This window comes from Callorhinus ursinus, unplaced genomic scaffold, assembly GCF_003265705.2.
Source record: "Callorhinus ursinus isolate GAN/ISIS: 27379988/994484 unplaced genomic scaffold, GSC_fseal_2.0 scaffold4, whole genome shotgun sequence".
NCBI classification, from domain to species: Eukaryota; Metazoa; Chordata; class Mammalia; order Carnivora; family Otariidae; genus Callorhinus; species Callorhinus ursinus.
The window spans coordinates 143,157,026-143,177,806 of record NW_027397066.1 but is presented as its reverse complement, the minus strand read 5'-3'; the positions used below and the strand labels follow the sequence as shown (position 1 = coordinate 143,177,806).

Below are 20,781 nucleotides of genomic sequence, written 5' to 3'. Positions count from 1 at the left end.
AGGGCTAGCCAATTCTTAAAGAGAGTAAGTGACTCCTTTGGGCACACCTTTCATATGAAAGCTCATCAGTCTGGAGCCACATCCCCACCACCTCTTCTATTGGGCTCTCCCACTCAGGGCCACTACTGTTCTGCTCTAATCACCCCAGAACCAGAGAGCAAAACACTAGGGGGACAATAGCCCCTAGGCCACAGAGTTTGCTGCAATTATTCAAACCAGCTGATCTTAAATGTGCTTACCCTGTTTCACCCACTCCTTCCTGTGGAAACTACGGTAAAGCTCTTGCCCATGCCCACTGCCCCCCCCACCTCTCTGACCCCTTACAGGAGGCACCTGGTGACCCCCCCTGTGGTCCCCCATGGCACAGCATGCTCTTTACATGTGGGAACTGTGAATAACAAAATATCTTTCAATGGCAGTCCAGTCCTAATCTGTTGGCGTCATCATACCTGAATAATAATAAAATCCACATTTTAAAGCACTGAACTAACCAAAGAATTAGCTTACAAATGAAGAAAGGATTGAACAAATAGTTGAAATAGTACCTATTATAGTTTTTGTCTTGAGGAGTATACAGAGAGAAGTGTATCTACTCTCACCTGCTCATACTGAAGTGTATTTAAAAAGCATAAAATTAAACTCAAAATAATCTTCTTCAAAAGAGGAAATCAACTTTGTCCGTTCTTTATGGAGCAGATCAAATACAAATCACTTTCTTGCCTAACCTAAGAGAATCCTGGAGATTTAAAGTTTTGATGCAACAAAGTAGATGGATGAGATGTACTCGGGGCATGTTTGTTTTGCTAGATTTCTTTAAGGTCATACTTCTATCAGTTTCCTGGAAAGGATTCAAAACATTTAGTATTCTTCAAAGAAAAGGTAAACCTCAGGTTTGTTGACTAAATTTTGATCTGAAATTTTCCTGTATTAAATTCTGGTTGATAAAGATATGGTACACACACACACACTGGAACATTACTCAGCCATCAAAAAAAGAGAAATCTTGCCATTTGCAATGATGTGGATAGAGTTAGAGTGTTTTACGCTAAGTGAAATAAGGCAGAGAAAGACAAATACCATATGATCTTATTCACGTGGAATTTAAGAAAGAAACAGATGAACATATGGGAAGGGGGAAAAGAAAAAAAGGAGAGAGGGAAACAAGCCATAAGAGACTCTTAACAATAGAGAACAAAATGAGGGTTGCTGGAGGAGAGGTGGGTGGGGGATGGGCTAGGTGTGTGATGGGTATTCAGAGGGCACTTGTTGTGATGAGTACTGGGTGTTGTATGTAAGCGATGAATCACTGAATTCTACTCCTGAAACCAATATTGCATTATATGTTAACTAAAAATTTAAATTAAATAAATAAAAAATAAATTCTGGTTGCCAGGGCTGCTTAGGAAAAGCAACACTGGTGTGACAAGCTACAATGTTAGGCCTACAAAATAGGACAAAACACAGGCTTGGTAAATGCACAGAACGGGTAAGGACACTGTCCTCTTTGCATATCCTGTGGCAGACATCACTAGTTGATGTGAATATCCTTTGCTAGTGAGACCGGATGTCTCAGCATTCTCTGCATGGCTGTTTGGGCAAGGTACGAAGCAAGTGAAGTTGAAGTCTAATGAAACACATTTGCCATGCTCAATGTGGTCCCTTCTTGGAAGATACATCCTCCCTTTCCTCCAGATCCTGGAAGCTATTTGTATTATAGGATTGGGGAAAGGGTTTGGTTGAGAGAGCATGTGCGGAAGTATGTAATATAGTTGAGAGAGTCTACGTAGGTAAAATCCCACCTGAGGACACCTCTGGACTTTTTTTTTCCCCGTTCCATTTATTATACCTGGAAGCCATTGATCTAATGGGTAACACTACCTAGTATATTGGAAAGTCAAAATCCAGTTATCTACATTTCCATTCTGTACTTCTAATGAATTTCAACTTCAAGCAGACCTTGACCATACTTCATTTTAACTATAAAAATGGTTAAAATATATAACTCCAATCCCATAGTTAGGATGAAGACACAGTCTCTGGGAACTATGACAGTCATAAGGACTTATATAAATTCAAAACAAGAGAGAGTGAATATTTTTATTCAATGCCTCTCATATGCCATGTACTTTGCAAATATGGCATTATTTCCCAAAAACCTGGTGAAATAGTTTTCATTTTATCTTTAGATATAGGCTATTCTCATTTACGTATAAATACGTATAAATACAAAAAAAAAAGAACGTGGACAATTAAATCCAGATAATTTCACAATTTCATCTTTCATCAAACGTTTGATTATGGATATAAACAGATTTTAACAAGGTTTACTGATTCTTACTCTCTAAACTGGTGGAGCTGGTAAGCAACAATGTGACTGCCATACAATGGGGAGCTGAGACACAAACACTGAAAAATCAGTGTAGTAAACCCTCATTCAAAAGAATTTAAGAGTTGCTCGTATAGGAGTAAGCCAGTTGAGACTGGTTGTCAGATTATAAGGTCATCAACAGGGCATGAAAATAATCTTGCATTAATTATAAGTAGAATGTAAAAGGGTTAGGAGATAGAGTCATATTCATGCATTCATTTATTAATCAATCACTTATTCATTCATCAAGGGGCTTATTGCACTTTGACTCAAATTCAGAAACTGACTGGGGGTACAGATGTCAGCTAAACTGGGTTTATTTTATGAGACTAGTAGGGAGGCAAGGTAGAGAAGAAAACCCAACTATAGACCTAGGAAATGATGAATACACTTCATCCAATGAATGGAGGCTCTTCTATCACATGGAAGCATGTACTGCTTTCAAAAATCTTTAAAAGTTGGTTATAAATTCATCCTTACAGATTAAGCTTGCTTTGGATCGAATACATAGGTTGCACTTAATTTGTTGGAGAAGGGATAATACTGATGAACTTCACAAGCCTTGAAATTTTTTTTATTCACAAAAGATAACAGGGGAAAAAAAGGACTGTCGTATTTAAAGCTCTGTAAGATGGCCCATTTCTTTATATTACCCTGTGCTGGGATTTTGAAATCTACATTGTTTTAACGTATGTATTTCTTCTTGTTGTATAATATCTTTTTCTCAGGATTTGTCAAACATTCCAGCCTAAAACTGAGATGGTGCCAAAAATTCAAGGATCATATTATGGCACCAGCAGGACACAGTAGGATTGAAATTCAAGAAGGTGTTTTACATAGAAAAGTTCAATATTTAACTGTTCACTTTCTACATTTCAAGGTGAGGTTAAACGTAACCTCTGATTTGGTCAGAGCTCCACTGCTGGAGGAGAGTGGCTCCATCTGACTGCCGTCACACCAACAGCTTGGTTGGGGATCAAAAGGGGTCACAAGGGTAACCAACTCAAATCAGGGGGATCGCAGCTGCTTCTGAAAAAGTGGCTGCCTTTGAAAACCAACAATCGCCTCCATTCTTGGGCAGTGTAAAAGAATTTTAAAACTGACCTCCCTGATGTGACCTTCCTTTTTTCCCCTCTCTTATGACCCTGGCAACTGGCCGTGGGGCTCAGAACTGTATTTTGGAGGGGGATGTACATCTGGGAAAGCTCAGAATACTCTGGTTCTCCAAGACAGGGCAAGATTGTTGATTTTTAGGACAATAAATTCAACTGCTAAACGAAAGGAGCTAACACATCCACTGAAAAAGTAGAATATACACTACCCAGCATGGTATACGAATATTTTGTTTTAAAAAAAAATCACATATGGCATCACTTCATTTAGAGGTTGACTAGTACCACCTATTCTAATACCATCATGTAAACAGAAATACAGATTTTATGACTGATGGTTTCAGTATCTTTCTCTTCTTGAACCACAACCATGTATCATGGAAGTTTTCTATGCCCTGTATTTTAAACAAGAACAAGTTTTAAAATGAAAAAAAAAAATCAATTTATCAAATTTATAACGCTTCATCAATAAATCTTGGCTAATATTTTCCAACTCTAAGGAAAATGGCAAATCTTGGGAGTCCGTTAATAGAACAATGAGGTGCTCATTAAATAAAACTTTTAAAAACAGCTGAGTTTCCATTTTCTCCTACATGTCACTTTCCTTATGCTCATGGAGAAACAAAGTTACGTTGAAAGATGTAGCTCTATGTTTGCTTCCCAACTCCACTGATTTGTACTTCCTAGAAACATTTATCTTCAAAGGAATATCAAGGATTACAGGAAGGCAAATTTAGCCCACAGCTGCCCCCTTCTTCCTAAGTGCAAGCAGCCACACGACTTCACAGAAGCACACGATTGAAGAAAACTGAAGGAACTAGTTTTTTAACTGCTGTTACAGTGGAAATCAAGGGTAGGGAAGAAAAACAAAACAAAAACCCAGAGACATCAGTGGTTCAGCAAGGGTTATATTTTCCAGGTGTTCCTTTCTCCCAAAGGAACAGCAGTGCTCTGCCATGAAATGGAGATTCACCAAAATTGGTAACTTATGCCCAAGATGAATTTTATTTATGCCTAAGCTTGAAGTCAGGCCATCTGTAAATATTGTATTTCATACATCCTCAATTAAACATCAATTAATTTTTATGGAGTATTTTTTGTCTTGTCACCAAGTATTTCTTAATTTTTTACATGTGTTCACATTAACCACAAGACACACCATGTTTATTCTGTCATGTGGATTTATAGGCAGACCAAAGTGAAATTAGTCTTCGTCTAAATTTACTATGGCTATAATTTCATGACTGCTTAGCTCGAAGGCCAATAGCTAAATTTGTGTGGACAACAGATGTACTTTAACCTTCTAGTCGAACAGAGACCAATAAATAGATTGACTTTTTGAAATTCAAAGCCCAGGAAATGATAAAATAGCCTTTGAACCAAAACCAGACTCATGTCTACCAATTCTTTCTTCTCATAATCACTTTATGTCCTAAGAAAAAAAAGATAAAACAGAGTGGGGGGAGAAAAAGTAGCCCAAATAAAAAGGAACTTCTAAAACGACTTTTATCTAGTTTTGGCCATAAGAGGTAGCTTCATATCTAGACACCAGGAGCATGTAGCATTTAATCAGTACGCCTAAAAAACAACTATAAAAGTAGGCAAGTAGAATCTACAACTAAATATTTGTGCTGTTAAAATCTTAAGATTGTTTTCAGTATTTTTCACACTGGTGATGTAGTAGAAAGGACCTTGGGGCTGGGAATCAGCACCCAGGGTTCTGGTTTTACCTGGTCAATAGACCAGCTAAGCTGAATGTAATCCAGTTGTTCTCTCTTTCGGGGCTTGAGTTTATTTGTGAAATGTGAGGAATGAACTAGACCAGTGTTTCCTCAAATGTGTCCTGAGAAACTAGTTTTGCATCAAGTTGACAGACACCACTGAGAAAGGGTTCTGTGGCCCAATAGGTTCATGGAGCAACAGGTTAAACAAAGTTAAACATCTGCCTTTACTACAGAACTTTCTAGAACTTTGACCATGCCGATATACACTAAATTTCCAAGAGAGAAAAATGGCAGGCATCATTCTCAATCTTATTTACCTATGGAACACATGTTTTGAGAATCATGTTGAAGCATCAATGTTACATGTTGGGAAACACTGGGTTGAATTATCACTAAGATCCCATCTAATTCTACAAAATAGTGACATTTAATACCTGGCCTACATTTTCTACCTTTTACAACTACCTACCTCTTCCAGTGCTTATGACAGACATCAGTAACAAGGCAAAACCTTCTTTCCTACTGGCCCCAGGCTTAGTTTCAGAGTCCTTCTCAGCGGTGCTCTGGGCAACCGCTACTGTTCAGACAGATCTGGCACTTGAGCTGAAACATATTTGCCATGCCTGATTTAATTGTCTATGTTTATGAATTATTTTCTTAGACAGCAATCAATGTGAAATGCTGACTGCAAACCTCCCATCTATCTTTGACTGTTAACTCTAAGAATTTTCTGTTTTTCTTCCTTTTTTGGACAAGCAGCCATTTTGCCATGGCACCTGAAATTACTTGAGTCTTCCCCCCCTTTGAAAAATGCTCAGTGTCAATGTCTAAGATGACGTTCAAGTCAGGTCATTGCTGAGAAAGAAACAAGCTGCCATAATTACAGGAACCAACTGGGACTGTGCCAGGTTAAGCCAAAATGTACGGTTGTCCTACTTACACTTCACTGCAAGAGCCCCCTTGAAAACATGATTTTGGCTTTAGTGGATATTTTGACTTTCTGCAAATGTGATTCATTCCCAGGAGTAGACAAAAGTGAATTTCCCAGTCTGAGGGGGAAAAAAGGTTCCCAACCTTCCTGTCACTCATTCACAGATTCTCGATACACCTGTTAAAAATAGATTCGTCCTTACCAACCCTCTATGCAGGCACATAACTAAGTCAGCATGACCTAACAAGTCACACTTCAAAGTTACCTATACTGTGAAAATTTGTACTGCATGTTTCCAAGCCTTCAAAGCGTTGAGGGAAAGAATGGATTAGAGAGAGAGCCTGAGAAGGAGAAACTGCATACATAAGACAGCGAGAGGTGCATATTCAGCTATTTTGTTGTTACAGTTACGGCAGGTAATTACTAGCTATTGTTGTAACTTGGAGTGCATTCCAGAGGAAATAAAATGGGAGATGTTTTATTAGACAATGCTGTCAGTCTCCTAGGCTTTTGGAACTTGTCCACTGAGAGACAACAATTACCTCAGAATTACAAAACCCAAAGAGGACTAAAACCAAAGTAGGGATAGGGAACAAGTCCTCTTGGTGTCTTCAACTCTACATAAATACAGAAACCCACATGAAACAGGTCATGTATGGACTGCTAGCAAGCCCGGTAGTGATTTCTTTGCATTTGACAAGCAATTACATTGAATGCAACTTTTTCCTCGACCATGGAACAGCTTTCCCCCAAATCAAAGTACAGAAGATTTCATCTACAATTTTTCTTAGTTTATTAGTACCTTAATTTCTTGCCTTAATTGTGCTGCCGGCTAATCACAATTAGGTAAGGGAGGAGAAAACAGATGAAAGTAGGGATAGAAAATGAAGGGAGACTATCCTTCTTTCTGAAAAAGCTGCAACTTCAGAATTCAAGGTCTTTCCCCTCCCCTTCCCTCCACTCCCCTCCTCTCTTTCCTCTCCCCTTTTCCCTCCCCTCCCCTCTCCTCTCCAAAGGAGCCTTCAGCTAACACTGCACTCCTTGATGAGGCCCCATCAGCTGAATCCAGCTCAGCAGGCAAGGGTAGCCGCTTCAGCCTCTCATCAGATTTGGTGGACCATCTGACTGAGGCACAGGGGAGCTTGGTGGCCTCCTCACACAATGTTCTGGCCCCAGTCTAGTCTAACGATGTTCAAGCCTGGCTAGTGTGGTCCCCTAGGAACCGCAGAACAAACATGAACAACAGAGTGTGAGTGCAAGCAAAGTTACACTGGCCGTGTCAGTCAGTAACAACATACAGAAACTTGTTTGCTTTCCTTTTCCAAGATTTTCCCAGCTAACTCATATCAAAGCCACCCCCTTTTCTCAATGCTTTTCCCTCGTTCTTATGTTGTGTTCCTTCTACATGTCCACACTTAGAGGCCAGCTCTCCAAGAAGAGCTATATAATAAATGAAGTATCCAGCAAGGAAGGAACTGTTTGAATTACACAATGAGAAATTAGGTATAGAATGAATCCTACTGTTAGCAGGTAGTGCTCATGGGCCCTGCACCAACTAACCCATCAACTAAATAGTCAATGTTTTCATCAAAACGTTGAGTCACATTTTGTACACACACACGCACACACCACCATACCATGCACCTACACACACACACAAAGCTGAATTAAACATCTGACCTCTCCTTGAATCAACTTACTCAAAGAGTCTCAAACACCCTGCAAGTGCTGCTTTGCAAAAAGCCTTTCTGATTCTGATGCACACAGGTTAATTCTCTAAACAGTATCTCTCCTCCTCCCAACAATTTGGATCAAATACATACTTGTGAGCTTGTAGAACAGTGAGGCATTTCCCAAGAAAGCTGTCTCCACTGCTTCCCCTCTGATCCTGGGTGTGTGGAGCTGGAGCAGGGAGGGGCCTCAGGTGTCTGAGCAAGAACAGGAAGTCAGGACTAATTATACCTTGTTTTATTTGGCTATTTGAATAACAAATAAACTGGCATGTTTCATTTCAGTTGGTTTTTTCAGAGCGAATTACCTCAGGCTGGCACTGCGTTCCAATTAGACTTGATTTTTTAAAGTGTTAAAATTAATGTTATGATTGGATACAGGCTTAAATCTTTTTCTTTGAAAAATAGGGATTTTTCATGATGGAAAAAAGCTCTCTTTTCTGATTAGAATTAGAGCACCCACCACCTGGCCACATTCCACCAGTGAGTGCTTATAGCCTACATGCCCCAAAGCTACCTTGATGGCACAATACACAACTTTTAAAAAAAATTGACTTCAGAGGCACTTAAAGACTTGGCAAAAGACAAAACCAAACTAACCTCTAAAACTATTATGTGGTATGGGGGGGGGGGGGGGGGGGGGGGAGGCTTTAGCACAGGATATTTGCTATTTAGAGGAAATTCTAATAGTTCCTTTACTTGGCACAGCAAATAAAAATACGTGTTTCTGTCATTTTAAAATGCCACCCATAATAATGGCTACGTGTGTTTGCTGGGCCTGGAAAGAACAGTATGTCCAAAATTTGTCTTGTGGAGCAGGATTTTCATTCTCAGAGCTCACTACACGTCTATCAGGACATCTAGAGAATATGATCTCTCCCTTAGCCACTTCTCTCCTGGGGGCTCCTCAAGAATTTCTTGGGACAAGGAAGAGTTTTGGCCAACAGTTCACTCTTTCCTTTCAGGCTGTGTACACTGGGAGAAAGCCTTTCTATCCTACCTATCATTTTGGCAATTTATAGATACTGGGAAAATAAACAATTACTCTGTGCTAGAAAAAGGTGGAGGGAGTTCAAGGCCACATGTAAACGCTGTTCCACACTCGTGCCTTTTCTCAACTCTTTTGAGCAAGAATATCCTAGTGTCCCTCCAGATTGGGGTTTTTTTTTAAAGATTTAATTTATTTATTTGACAGAGAGAGAGACACAGCAAGAGAGGGAACACAAGCAGGGGGAGCAGGAGAGGGAGAAGCAGGCTTCCCGCCAAGCAGGGAGCCCGATGCGGGGCTCGATCCCAGGACCCTGGGATCATGACCCGAGCCGAAGGCAGACGCTTAACGACTGAGCCACCCAGGTGCCCCTGGGTTAGGTCAATTTTGAAGGATCTAAAGAAATTCCCTGCAGTTTCTTATGACTAAAATTATTCCATATGCCCAACGATGGAATAGATTGGAACAAGTGAGTTCCCCATCACTAGCTATGCTGAAGATGGAGGAAAACAGGCAGGAACCTTGTAGAGAGAATTCAAGAACTGGATGGATAATTGATTCAGAGTCTATGAGGACTGGTACCATGATCTTTCTTTTAGCAAACAACTGACAGCTGACGCACGAAAGTGGGACAAAACATTTAATGCCCGGTGTGCTGAATACTAAAGAATGGCATAATCCTCTTAATTATGATGCATTTACTAGATTAGCCTAATTTAATCAAGATAACTCTTGAGGTTTCCAAGGGCTTTTTAATTAGGATGGTTTACTGGGGATCTATTAGCTGTTAAATGGAGCTTATGTTCAGCACACAAAATGCCACATTTCCATGTTTGCAAATGGTCACAGGATATATGTATATTTTTTAAATATTTATTTATTTTAGAGAGAGAGAGAGAGTGTGTGAGCAGAGGGGGAAAGAGAGAATCTCAAGCAGACTCCACGCTCAGCACAGAGTACAATGAAGAGCTCGATCCCACGACACTGAGATCATGACCTGTGTCCAAACTAAGAGCCGGACACTTAACCGACTGTGTCAGCCAGGGATGCCACAAAATACGTTTTTTAAAACGATTCATACTTTGTACAAAAAGCTGGGTCAAGAGGTGACATTAGAGTATTTCCTCTAAAAGAAAGACTTTCTAAATGTAATCATTTTCATCACTAACTTGCTTTGTAGTAAAGTTTCTACTTTTTCTTCACATTTTAGAATGTGAAGTTCACATTTTAGCCTTATTTCATGGATTGTAGAACCTCTAAAAATGTCTGTTAGATAATCATATACTAAAATTCAAATCCAATGAGGTAAATAGGCAGGAACCTTGTAGAGAGAATTCAAGAACTGGATGGATAATTGATTCAGAATGCCAGGTCTTTTACTGCAATGTTAATTGATTAAAGTTTTCATAAGCATATTTGAGACCTTTCAAAGAAATTTTCTTTAAAATTCTGTCATCGAACTAAAGAATAACTTCCATGAAATTTTGCAAATATGTTTTGACAGTTTTCTGAACATCCTCCCTTTTCCCCCATTTTTTGATATCCTTTCGTATTTTTTCAACATTCTTCTTGGAAAACAATCACATACCAACCAAGGAGTGAAGAAAAAATCATGATTTCTACGTGGGGCTGGCACACACATAAAAGTATCTGTTGGGAGAGAAAAGCACTGTTCTCTACAGAAGGAACTCCCTGCCATGTTCATGCTGTGTATGAGTCTTCACAAGCTCCAACCGCTTCCTCAACATTTCCACCCTCAGACCCAAGCCTCTGGAGGGAGTGCTGGCCTTCCAGCTTCTGGCTGGTGTTTCATCTGCCTCTCTCCCATCTACTCTCAGTGTTGAGAAAGAACAACAAAACAGCCCTGGAACTGGTTGTGCAGAATCACTGTTTTTAGCTATTTACTTTTGTTCAAAGGCAACTCTCCTGGATAAGATGTCAATATACATAATACGCAGATATTCGATAATCACGACCTCCCATTTCTCTAATTTACCCTCATGTCACTGAGGAGGAGTAGACATTCCTCCCTTTTCTCCGACCTCTTCTTCTTGTAAAGGAAGCATCATTAGGATTTCTAAGTGACTAAGAACTAAAGTACCAAATAGCCATAAGATTCTGGTGGGATTAGAAATTTTCTGGCCAGTAACTAGAGAGTTAATTCTGGACATTACAAAGAAAATGTTAAATCTGTTGCCAGGTCATTTACTGCAATGTTAAAAGCTACAAGAATGAGTTTGCCCAGCACCCTGGAGTCTAATAATATAATTGTAACTAGTACACTGAGGAGAAGGAACAGTCTTCTAACACTGCTTTAGAGGTGATTTATTGATCCCTACACAATAATTCTTCAGCAGTTCATAGAACCAGAATTTATAGATTTATTCCTAACTTCAGGAAAAATTGACTTCACTCTTGAACCCTTTGCCTTCTTGCATCAATCTTTGAATTGCAATTAGGTAAGTTAAATAGTGATCCTGAAAGGGAAAAATGAAGGCGGGGGGAATTGGAGGGGGACACGAACCATGAGAGACCATGGACTCTGAGAAACAAACTGAGGGTTCTAGAGGGGAGGGGGGTGGGGGGATGGGTTAGCCTGGTGATGGGTATTAAAGAGGGCACGTTCTGCATGGAGCACTGGGTGTTATGTGCAAACAATGAATCATGGAACACTACATCAAAAACTAATGATGTAATGTATGGTGATTAACATAACATAATAAAAAAATAAATAAATAGTGACCCTGAAAAGGCATTCCTCCACACTCACCCTCAACAAAATGTATATACTTTACATAAAGGAGGAAAGAAAAGAATATGCAGACAGCATTATTATACACATACGATTATGCAGTTTGTAGGCTGCTTAGTGGACGTGGGTGAAGTTTTCTAAGTGGGAGCTATATGAACATCTAAATGGAAAATGAATACACTTAAAACATAAGACTCCTATAAATTGAAAACTGTTGAAATTAATTAGGGAATATAAACTGATAATGACCTTTTAAGAAGAGGATCTGGCACCACTAACATTTAGAATACACATGCATTTGGCCCAGCAGTTTTACGCTGGGAAGTTATGCTTTGCTATGTCCACACAAGGGCACAAAGACCCATGAAACATGTATGTATAGGCATGTTCATTTCTGTACTTTTTAAGTAATAGAAAAACACTCATTTTGCCCTACATGCCCATCAAGGAGGATAAAAACAGCAATTCAATTATGGTATTCCACACAAGAAAATACTATGCAGCCTTTAAAAGTAACGTTAGGTGAGGCTGTCAAAAACTATGTTGTCCAGTAATATCACCACAGTGTTTGATGGAACAGTAAACTTCTGGAGAGTTACTTACAGAAGAAACTTAAAACTTTGGTTATATTGAGAGGAGGGACAGATGCCGAGGGAAGACAGAGAAGTTTCGCTTTTCATCTTGGAGCTTCCTGTAGATTTTTTAAACCACATGCAAATATTACTTTATAGATGTCACACTTACTAAAATGTACAAAAAAAGAAACCTACAGAAAAGCACAATATTTCAATACCCAATCTATGCAGCACTTTAAAAGCTGGGGAGAAAAAGATATGCTTTTTAGGGCAATTATGCTCTATTAAAAGATACTTGCATTATCATTTCATCATTCATCAACTACTGGGGTCTTTTAACCGTATTTTATTTGTACCACCTCATAAAGTCATTAGGAGGATTAAACAGTGACGCACATCTAACCTTTGGCTCGGGGTTTGATTCATTTTACTCAAAAAAGTTAGCCAGCTGTTATTTCTTACCAAAGCTAAGGGAAGGGTACATTGTGAGGGCACAGAAAGCAAATTAAGAAAAGTCTCCGGATGGGGGCACCTGGGTGGTGCGGTAGGTTAAGTGTCCGACTCTTGCTTTCTGCTCAGGTCATGATCTCAGGGTCCTGGGATCGAGCCTTGCTTCTGGCTCTGCGCTCAGCGGGGAGTCTGCTTGTCCCTCTCCCTCTCCCTGCACCCCTCTCCCCATGCTCTCTCTCAAATAAATAAAATCTTAAAAAAAAAAAAGTCTCTGGGGGTATTGCAATTTGCTTTTTGTCTTTTTCTTTTGTTCCTTTTCTGCCTATTTGAGAGTCCCTCCACTTGATCTGGGTTATAAATATGTTTGTTAACACCTGCCCTTATGAAGCTTCCCATTGCTATGAGAGCCACTGTGTACTTTCTAAAATCATAGTCACACTAAGAATTTAATGGACTTAATTAAAGAACACAAATGTTAGCATGTTGTCCTATACACTTAAGTATTTAATCCTAAAACTCAATCTATTAATGCAAAAAAGATGCTAAAAAAAAAAAAAAATTCACACCAGCCAGGGATTATCTCATCTTGCTTCAGACAGTGGGTGAAAAATATCACAGTGTATCATAATGAGGATCTGTAGAATGTGACATGTTAAGGCTGTATTCTGTTGTGTTTCCCTAACGACCAAGCAATAGCTTATAGGAAAGTTCTTGGCTCTGCTGAGTCAGTGTCCTAACAACAAAATGTCTTTTAACCATGAAGTGATGCTTGCAGAGGTCAAATGAACCTAAGTTCCAACCCCTCAGCATCCTCTGAGTTGGATCTTGAAAATCTTTGCTTTATGAAGCAAAATGAAGACGTGGCTATGGAGGAGAAGAGCACAATGTGCCTACACACGCGCAACGTGTACTCCAGCAGGGGAGAGGGACAATAAACACTTAAACTAACACATAAATAAAATAATTTCAGAGAGGGCGGCGCACTGAAGGCAGCAAAACACAGCAAGAGCGATCCAAACTACGTTAGGTAGGGTAGCTGTGGAAGAGAGTGAGGTCATTTCAGGCTACAACAGTCCAGTGTTCTTCACCAAGGTTGTGTAAGAAAAAAGATAGCAGCACATAAAAAGAACATTCACGAAGAGACCTTGAAAGCAGATCCTCGATGCAAAAGTGTGCATGCCAAGACATTCACTAATAATAAGCATCATGTCACCTATCTCCAAAGGGGCTCCTTTTCCCGCGTTGAATTTATTAGGACTAACTGGCAAATCTCTCACCTTTCTGGGCAAAGAGAATTTATACTTTCTTTCCCGAACGCATTCTCTCAGATTAATTTATACTCATAGAGACCAAAAAAAAATTTCACTTATGACCTACTTTAGATTTCAAGTCTCTCTCTACAGTGAAATGGCCCATTTTCTCCCACCGTTATGCCACAGAGTTCTAATTTTTCTCTCTCAGGCTGTAAAACAGCTGCTTCTAATGCATATGGACAGATTTCAAGTTTAAGCGGCTATTACATTGTGAGCATTTCTGTAGTAGTTTTTACAAACTGTTGAGCATTTGCCTTCATCTGAGATGTCAGGGGGGCTCTGGTGAATAGGAAAAGCAGAAGAGAAGTAGCTTATAGGATTGTTGGTTAAGAACAGCCTCTGGTACTCTCTGGAGCATATTAGCTCTTTACAAGAAGCAGACAAACCAAAAAACAGGAGAGCATTCATGTCAAGTCACCTTCAGAAGCTGTCAACACCATAGGGAAGGACCTGAATGGACAGAAAGGGAGACTAGCAAAAGAGGGAATGATATGCCTGTTCTAAGTGTACGATTTGAATAAATAAGGAAAATATGCCATTTTAAAAAATAAGTGCTAAATGCATGGAAGTTCCTTAATCTGAGAAGCACACTGGAATAGAGTGATTACATGGTGGGGGCGGGGCTCCAAAAACCTGCCTGGGCTTTCTTTCCCCAACTACTTCTGAGGCCGTGTGCCCCCCCCAGCCCCCGTTCCATGTTCGTGAGGTCATTTCGCACATAGGCTTATTGTTATTGGGATCTCCTGTTATGATTTGCCTCCACAGCAGCCTTAGAAACATCTTTTTCTTTAAATATTTTAATAACTAATCCTGATCTCTGAAGAAAGAGAAAAATATATTCCACCGCAGTAACGGAGCCACAGTACCTTTTTTATTATATTTTGCACTGTAGTCAATGCAGTCTGCCAAACCTTTCTAAGGAACTTAACTAACCTAACCAGATCTTTCTAAAATCTTAAATGTCAGAGAAAATAATTTTGATCTTTACTTTTCAAGACTTCTATGTTTAAAAGGCTACGGAGTTCAATTCTTTTCATATTTGATGATTAGCGTGGCACCTTTGAAGCTGGGTGAAGGAATGTGCGAGAGAACGAATACTATTTTTCCTTTTGAGTGGTGGACCTTTCCATTTTGTTTTTTCTCAAACTGTTCTTGCTCTGCAAATTGAGGGTGGGCTATGTTTTCACAATATTTTATGCATAAGTATTGTTTTATGTGTTAACATAAATACCTTAATTTAGTAGTGTTAAAGACTGAGATCCTAGCATATTTATATCATTAGGTGGAGAAGTTATCTATATTTTTAAACTGTACTGTTACCAGAAAAGTATAAATAAAAGTCACATGTCGTTCAGTGCTCTGAATTCTTGAATGATGAAACTTACATAGGTATCCTGATCTTCTGAGACTTCATAACGTCAGATATTGCGGCTGAGATACTATTTATTTTGTGGCAAAGGGAAATGGGCTGTTTCTATAATCATTGCTTGGAGCCATGGAAATTAATCTTATGCCACTTCTATCAAGGGGAAACCAGAGGCCTTAAGCTATATGGTGGCGGTGGGCCAGATCTTGATTCATTCTTGGAAGCCTCATATACACTATTTCACAAGTGATACCTGGAGACCACTTTAAGTATATTTCATTTTGGTGTTAGCATTGGTTCTGCAGAGAATAATGTGTCAGGGGTGGGTGGTAAAGTTGTAAATAGGGACTGATGGACTGCTATCTCCAAAATTACAGAGCTGTGTGCTCTCTGCACACTTGTCAAAGCTTGGCAGTGGAGCCCTGGGCTTGGCCCAGACGGGGACTGGAGTCCTGCTGTGGAAGCAGATTGCTGGTGGCCCCGGAGTCATCTGCACCGGCACCAAAGGGAATTAAGCATCAGTATTCTGGTCTGTGGGCTCTAGCTTAGAGTACCACCTCCCAGCTCTCGGCAAGGAAGCCCCCTGGCGACTAGGAGATCCAGTGGGGAAAGGCTGGGTGCAGGCATGACGTCTGGCATGGGACCCTGGCCCTTTTCCTTCTTCCAAAGTCTGTGTGGCAAGGTTGAGGTGCCTACCGTCAGGGAGAGATTGCAGAGGACCTAGGAGCTGCTTAGGTGAAGCTACATGCTGCTGTCCCTTGAAGAGCAGCCAGAAGTCCACTTTGTCACCTGATGATGAAGGTGGCTTGCTGCCCCAATTTCTTCTTAGAAGAGCAAATAACGTACAAGGCTCAGCATCCCTGTGAGGTTGTCTCCTCGTTTTTAATAATTCCTTCTATTTATTTAGTGCCTTCTCCTCTCCCCAGAGCTAACTCTAAGAGTTTTCCATATGTTACTTCAATAATCCTCATTACAGCCCCGTGCCTGAGCTGGTTAGAAAACGGTGCTAATGGGGCCAAGGTCAGCACTCAGCCTCTCACGGGCCTCCTGTGAGCAGCCCCATTTGCAGGGAGAAAATCTGTTTCACGGCTTCACTCTGCACAGCTAACCATAACCAATTATTTTTTAAAAAGCTTACAAAAGGCCACAAAGATAACAGGTAATAATAATAAAAACATTGAACGAGTGCTCACTCCGTACCAGTGATTTTCTATATTATATCTGCTTATTATATATTAACTAATTCAGCTCTCCCAAAAACTCCTTGAGAAAAGTACCCATTGTTACACCCATTTTAAAGAGGAGGAAACTGAGGCCTAGGGTAGTTAAGCAACTTGCTCAAGGTCACACAGGAAATCGAAGAACAGGGATTTTAACTTCATCAGTCTGCTTACAGGGATCATACTCTTAACCACTACCCAGTACTGCCTCCATATAAGTGACACCATGGATGGCACAACTCAGAACTCAAGTTCCTTATCATATCAGTACATCAAACACAACTTAGTAATACAGAGTACCAGGTAGGGAGTTGAGGAAAGGGACACGGCTAACATTTAAAGGGTAGTACTAACAATACACCTCAGGTGCTGTGCCACGCACACCACAGGCGTTCTCATTGAATCCTCACAGCAACAGTTGGAGATAGGTACTACTGCCTCCATTTTACAGATCAGGATACTGAGGGTCAGAGAGACTAAGTAATTTGAATAGTGATATTCAGTTGGAAGAGCCGGTATTAGAAAAGAAATAACTCTGCTTTTTTTTTTTTTAAGATTTACTTATTTGAAAGAGAGGAAGAGAGCATGCGCACATGCACGTGTGAGCAGGAGCAGGGGGTGGGGCAGAGGGAGAGGGGGAAGGAGGCTCCCCGCTGAGCAGGGAACCCACCACAGAACTCAATCCCATCATGACCTGAGCCGAAGGCAGACACCTAACTGACTGAGCCACCCAGGCCGCCTGAAATGTCTGATTCTCACACATAGGCTATTTGTGTGGAACTTCAGGTGGTACTCCCAATTTAATTAAAGGAAATAATTATGTGAATAAGAAATAGAGGTCTAGAGCTGACGAGAGCTACCATGAGCGATGGCATCCACGACTAGAGCCCCACTTTTGTACTTCTGCTGCATTCTCTTTCCTGCAACTATCAAATGGCTATCTCTTTTGGCCCTAGTCATATGCCACAGTTAAGCTGAAAATGTCAACCCCTGTGGCCACAGAGGCAATGCTGGGTGGCAGGAGAGAACAGGAGGTTTTGTGCCAGAAAATAGGGATACCAGAACCTACCTTATTTGTTTATTGGGGGTATTCAATGATATAGCCTATGTAAACTGTTGGGGCAAAGTCAATGCTCAACAGATCTTTAAAAGATATCAACACCCAAAGAGCTGCTGCCTGTCATTTGAAGCAAAGGGGAGTAACTACTTAATTGTTTCCCTCTCGGGAAGCACCAAATGGTTTTGAAAGAATGGCCTCCAGATAGCACAGGCTCTGGCAATCAGTGATACCTAGGTTACAACCACGGCTCTGTCATTCCTCCTTGAATTTCTGTGAGCTACTTAGGCTTTCTGGACCTGTTTCCTAATCTGGAAAATGGGCACAATAACGGTACCTATGACATGGGATTGTTAGATTAAAGGAGAGAATAAATGAAAAGAGTCTCCCAATCAGACCCTAGTAAAGGCTGACTGCTATTATTATTAAAGTGACGATCTTCATGAGAAACTACAATGTAAAACTCTGCCGTCCCCCCCCCCCCCTTTTTGCAATCTAGAAATGGGAGTTCACTTACGTTGTCATCCTGCTGCTTCAGACACTTGTAACCAGTCTGCTCTCCTAAAAGTGTTCATTAGTGGAGGGAAATTTTACTATTTCACCAGATAAAGTTTCAGGATGCATTGGTAGGACGTGTTGGCCCCTTGATCAATGGCTCAGCCGGTATTCATACTGGTAGTAATAACTAGCACGGGTGTATTGGAGATCGTATGCGGCATATTGTACACTCCCAATACAAGAAACAGCAGCAAGATCTTAAACGGAGACATTCTGGCCAATGCGTTGTGATAACCGCTAATGCTACAAATGCCAGTTGCTGGACTGCAAGTTCCCTGTAGCTTAAATATCAAAACCAAAAGAAAGAAAAACCCCAAACTGTTTCCTGTGCATTATTCTCGAGTCAGACAATGCAATCTGGATATGTATTCCCCCCGAAAGCAATACTTCCACAGTGGTTAGCAAACCAGACGGCCTTTCCTTTTGAATTTAACTTGACCTAATTAATGAAAGGGGATAAGATTTTTTTTTTAAGATTTTATTTATTTATTTGACAGAGAGAGACATAGCGAGAGAGGGAACACAAGCCAAGGGAGTAGGAGAGGGAGAAGCAGGCTTCCCGCTGAGCAGGGAGCCCGACGTGGGACTCCATCCCAGGACCCTGGGATCACGACCTGAGCCAAAGGCAGACGCTTAACGACTGAGCCACCCAGGCGCCCCTGGGGATAAAATTTTTGCCATAATACGCTGAGATCCTTTAACAAGTCATTTAACATTAGCGTTATTCCATAACTTGCCAAGTTATAACATACAACGTAACAGTTTATTTCAGCAAAACGTCAGCTTTCATGGTGGACCATCTTCTAAGGCTCTAAGCCTGGGCTCCAACAAGGCTCCACGCATCCCTTTCCCCAAATATTTTGCTATGTTCTCAAAGAGCTCTCACATCTGCTAAAGATAAGGCAAGGTATACATCTGACAATCACTCAGAAGACTTCTGTTTGGAAATTTCTCTTCAAGGTGTCACAAGATGGCAGAGACCAAGGTGAAGGAAAAACACATTTCTTCTCACCGTGTTATTTGCTGTTGAAGTATGTTATTTTTTTTTTTTCTGTCCCACTATCAAAATCTGGACACGTTTCTTAAGAAGTGTGGGGAGAGTCAAGCCTATTATGTTGAAGATGTCTGCACTTGAGAAAGAGAATACAGAAGAGGCAGTGGGTGGAACATATCTACCAAGAGAGTAGGAGTCCAATTGGGTTCCACATAAAATTTCAACCACTATTAGTCTGCTTTGACCCCAGAAACTTTCTTCTGCAGGACTGTACTTCCTCCTCAATAAAAAATGCATTAAAGAATCTAGCCAGGAATCTCTCATAGATTTGGTGAGCCTGAAAGACTCAAGTGACTTGTACATAGTAGGGCTCAGTATTGGTAATTCAACAAACACATAATCCCCTGAGACTGGGAGATGGCACCATGCATAACCATCCTGGATGTGAAAGGGAATAAGACACAACTCATGAAAAGGGGCAAACACAGTGTGATGGGGGTATTCAATCAACAGTGATCGCCACCCATCGCCTCGTCACCTATTAACCTACTGGAGGATCCGGGTTTTCAAGTAACAAAGAACTGTGAGCTTTATTGAGCGGTTAATCTTCAAGAACCACAATGTCTCTCTTTGAGAGAACTGGCTGTGAATCTTTCCCCTGGAAAAGTTTGTAAGTGATGCCCAGTTGGGGTGCATGTGATTAGAAGGTTCCCCAGATAAAGACCTCCTGGAGAGTTACCAGATTCCCTTTCATGATTCAAGTCTCAGGCCCTTTGTATGCTCGCAACTGGAAAGACCTCATGGAGACAGGCTTTCTGATCTGGAGCTGAAGAGACTGACAAAATCAGGGGCCAGAGATTACCAAGAGCTGAGTGGGAAGCCAAGGCAGATTACTCGGAAGAGGGGAGGTAAACAGGTTGGCAAGATGAAGGGGTCAAAAGCAGGTCTGAACCAGGGCTGGGTGGCAGGTTCTGAGAGCCACAGCCATGGGTCCAGGGTAAACAGGGTGCCTTCTTGAGGCACCATGTGGAGTAGGAGAGATCTGTGGTTGGTTTTTATGCACCAGCTTTGTCACAGAACAAAGACAGACCTGATGCATTTAAAGAGTCTATGTTAGTGGCGCGTGGGTGGCCCAGGCAGTTAAGCATCTGCCTGTGGAGCTTCTCCCTCTCCCTCTGCCTGCCACTCTGCCTACTTGTGCTCTCCCTGTTAAATAAATAAAATCTTTAAAAAAATAAAAATAAAAAATAGTCTATTCTAGAAAGCATAGTTTAAGAGAGAGTTTACTCAAATATAATCTACTGACACCTCAGAACCCTCTGAGGTGCTAGTTAAAATGGAGATTCCGAGGCTCCACTCAGGCTTCATGAATCAAGAGGACTTGGCGCCGGGGCCCCAGAATCTGCATTTTATAAGCATTACTCCACCCTACCCACTCATGGGATTTTTAAGAATTCTAAGGTTTTTAAAACACTAAAATATGGTAAAGTGTAAGGAATTTAAAGACAGGAAACTTGAGTTCCAATCTTGGCTGTATGATCTTGGGCGTCACTTGACTCTACTGAGACTTAGTCCCTTCATCTGTAAAATGCAGATAATGTATTTCTTCAGAGGAGTTGCTTAAGCTAATGGAGATCAAAGTG

General features: G+C 40.7%; 1 protein-coding gene across 10 annotated transcripts in view; it reads right to left on the bottom strand.

Moving 5' to 3' along the window:
- The window catches only part of PALLD (palladin, cytoskeletal associated protein), a 419,708-nt gene that overhangs the window by 250,409 nt on the left and 148,518 nt on the right, over nucleotides 1-20,781 (bottom strand). For 5 of the 10 annotated variants that reach the window (XM_073892470.1, XM_025874433.2, XM_073892474.1 and 2 more), the window contains exon 3: nucleotides 7,959-8,063. The exons of the other annotated variants lie outside the window; for them this stretch is intronic. In XM_073892470.1, coding sequence (XP_073748571.1) covers nucleotides 7,959-8,063 — 105 coding nt within the window. The remainder of the gene's footprint in view (nucleotides 1-7,958; nucleotides 8,064-20,781) is intronic. 10 annotated transcript variants of the gene reach the window in all.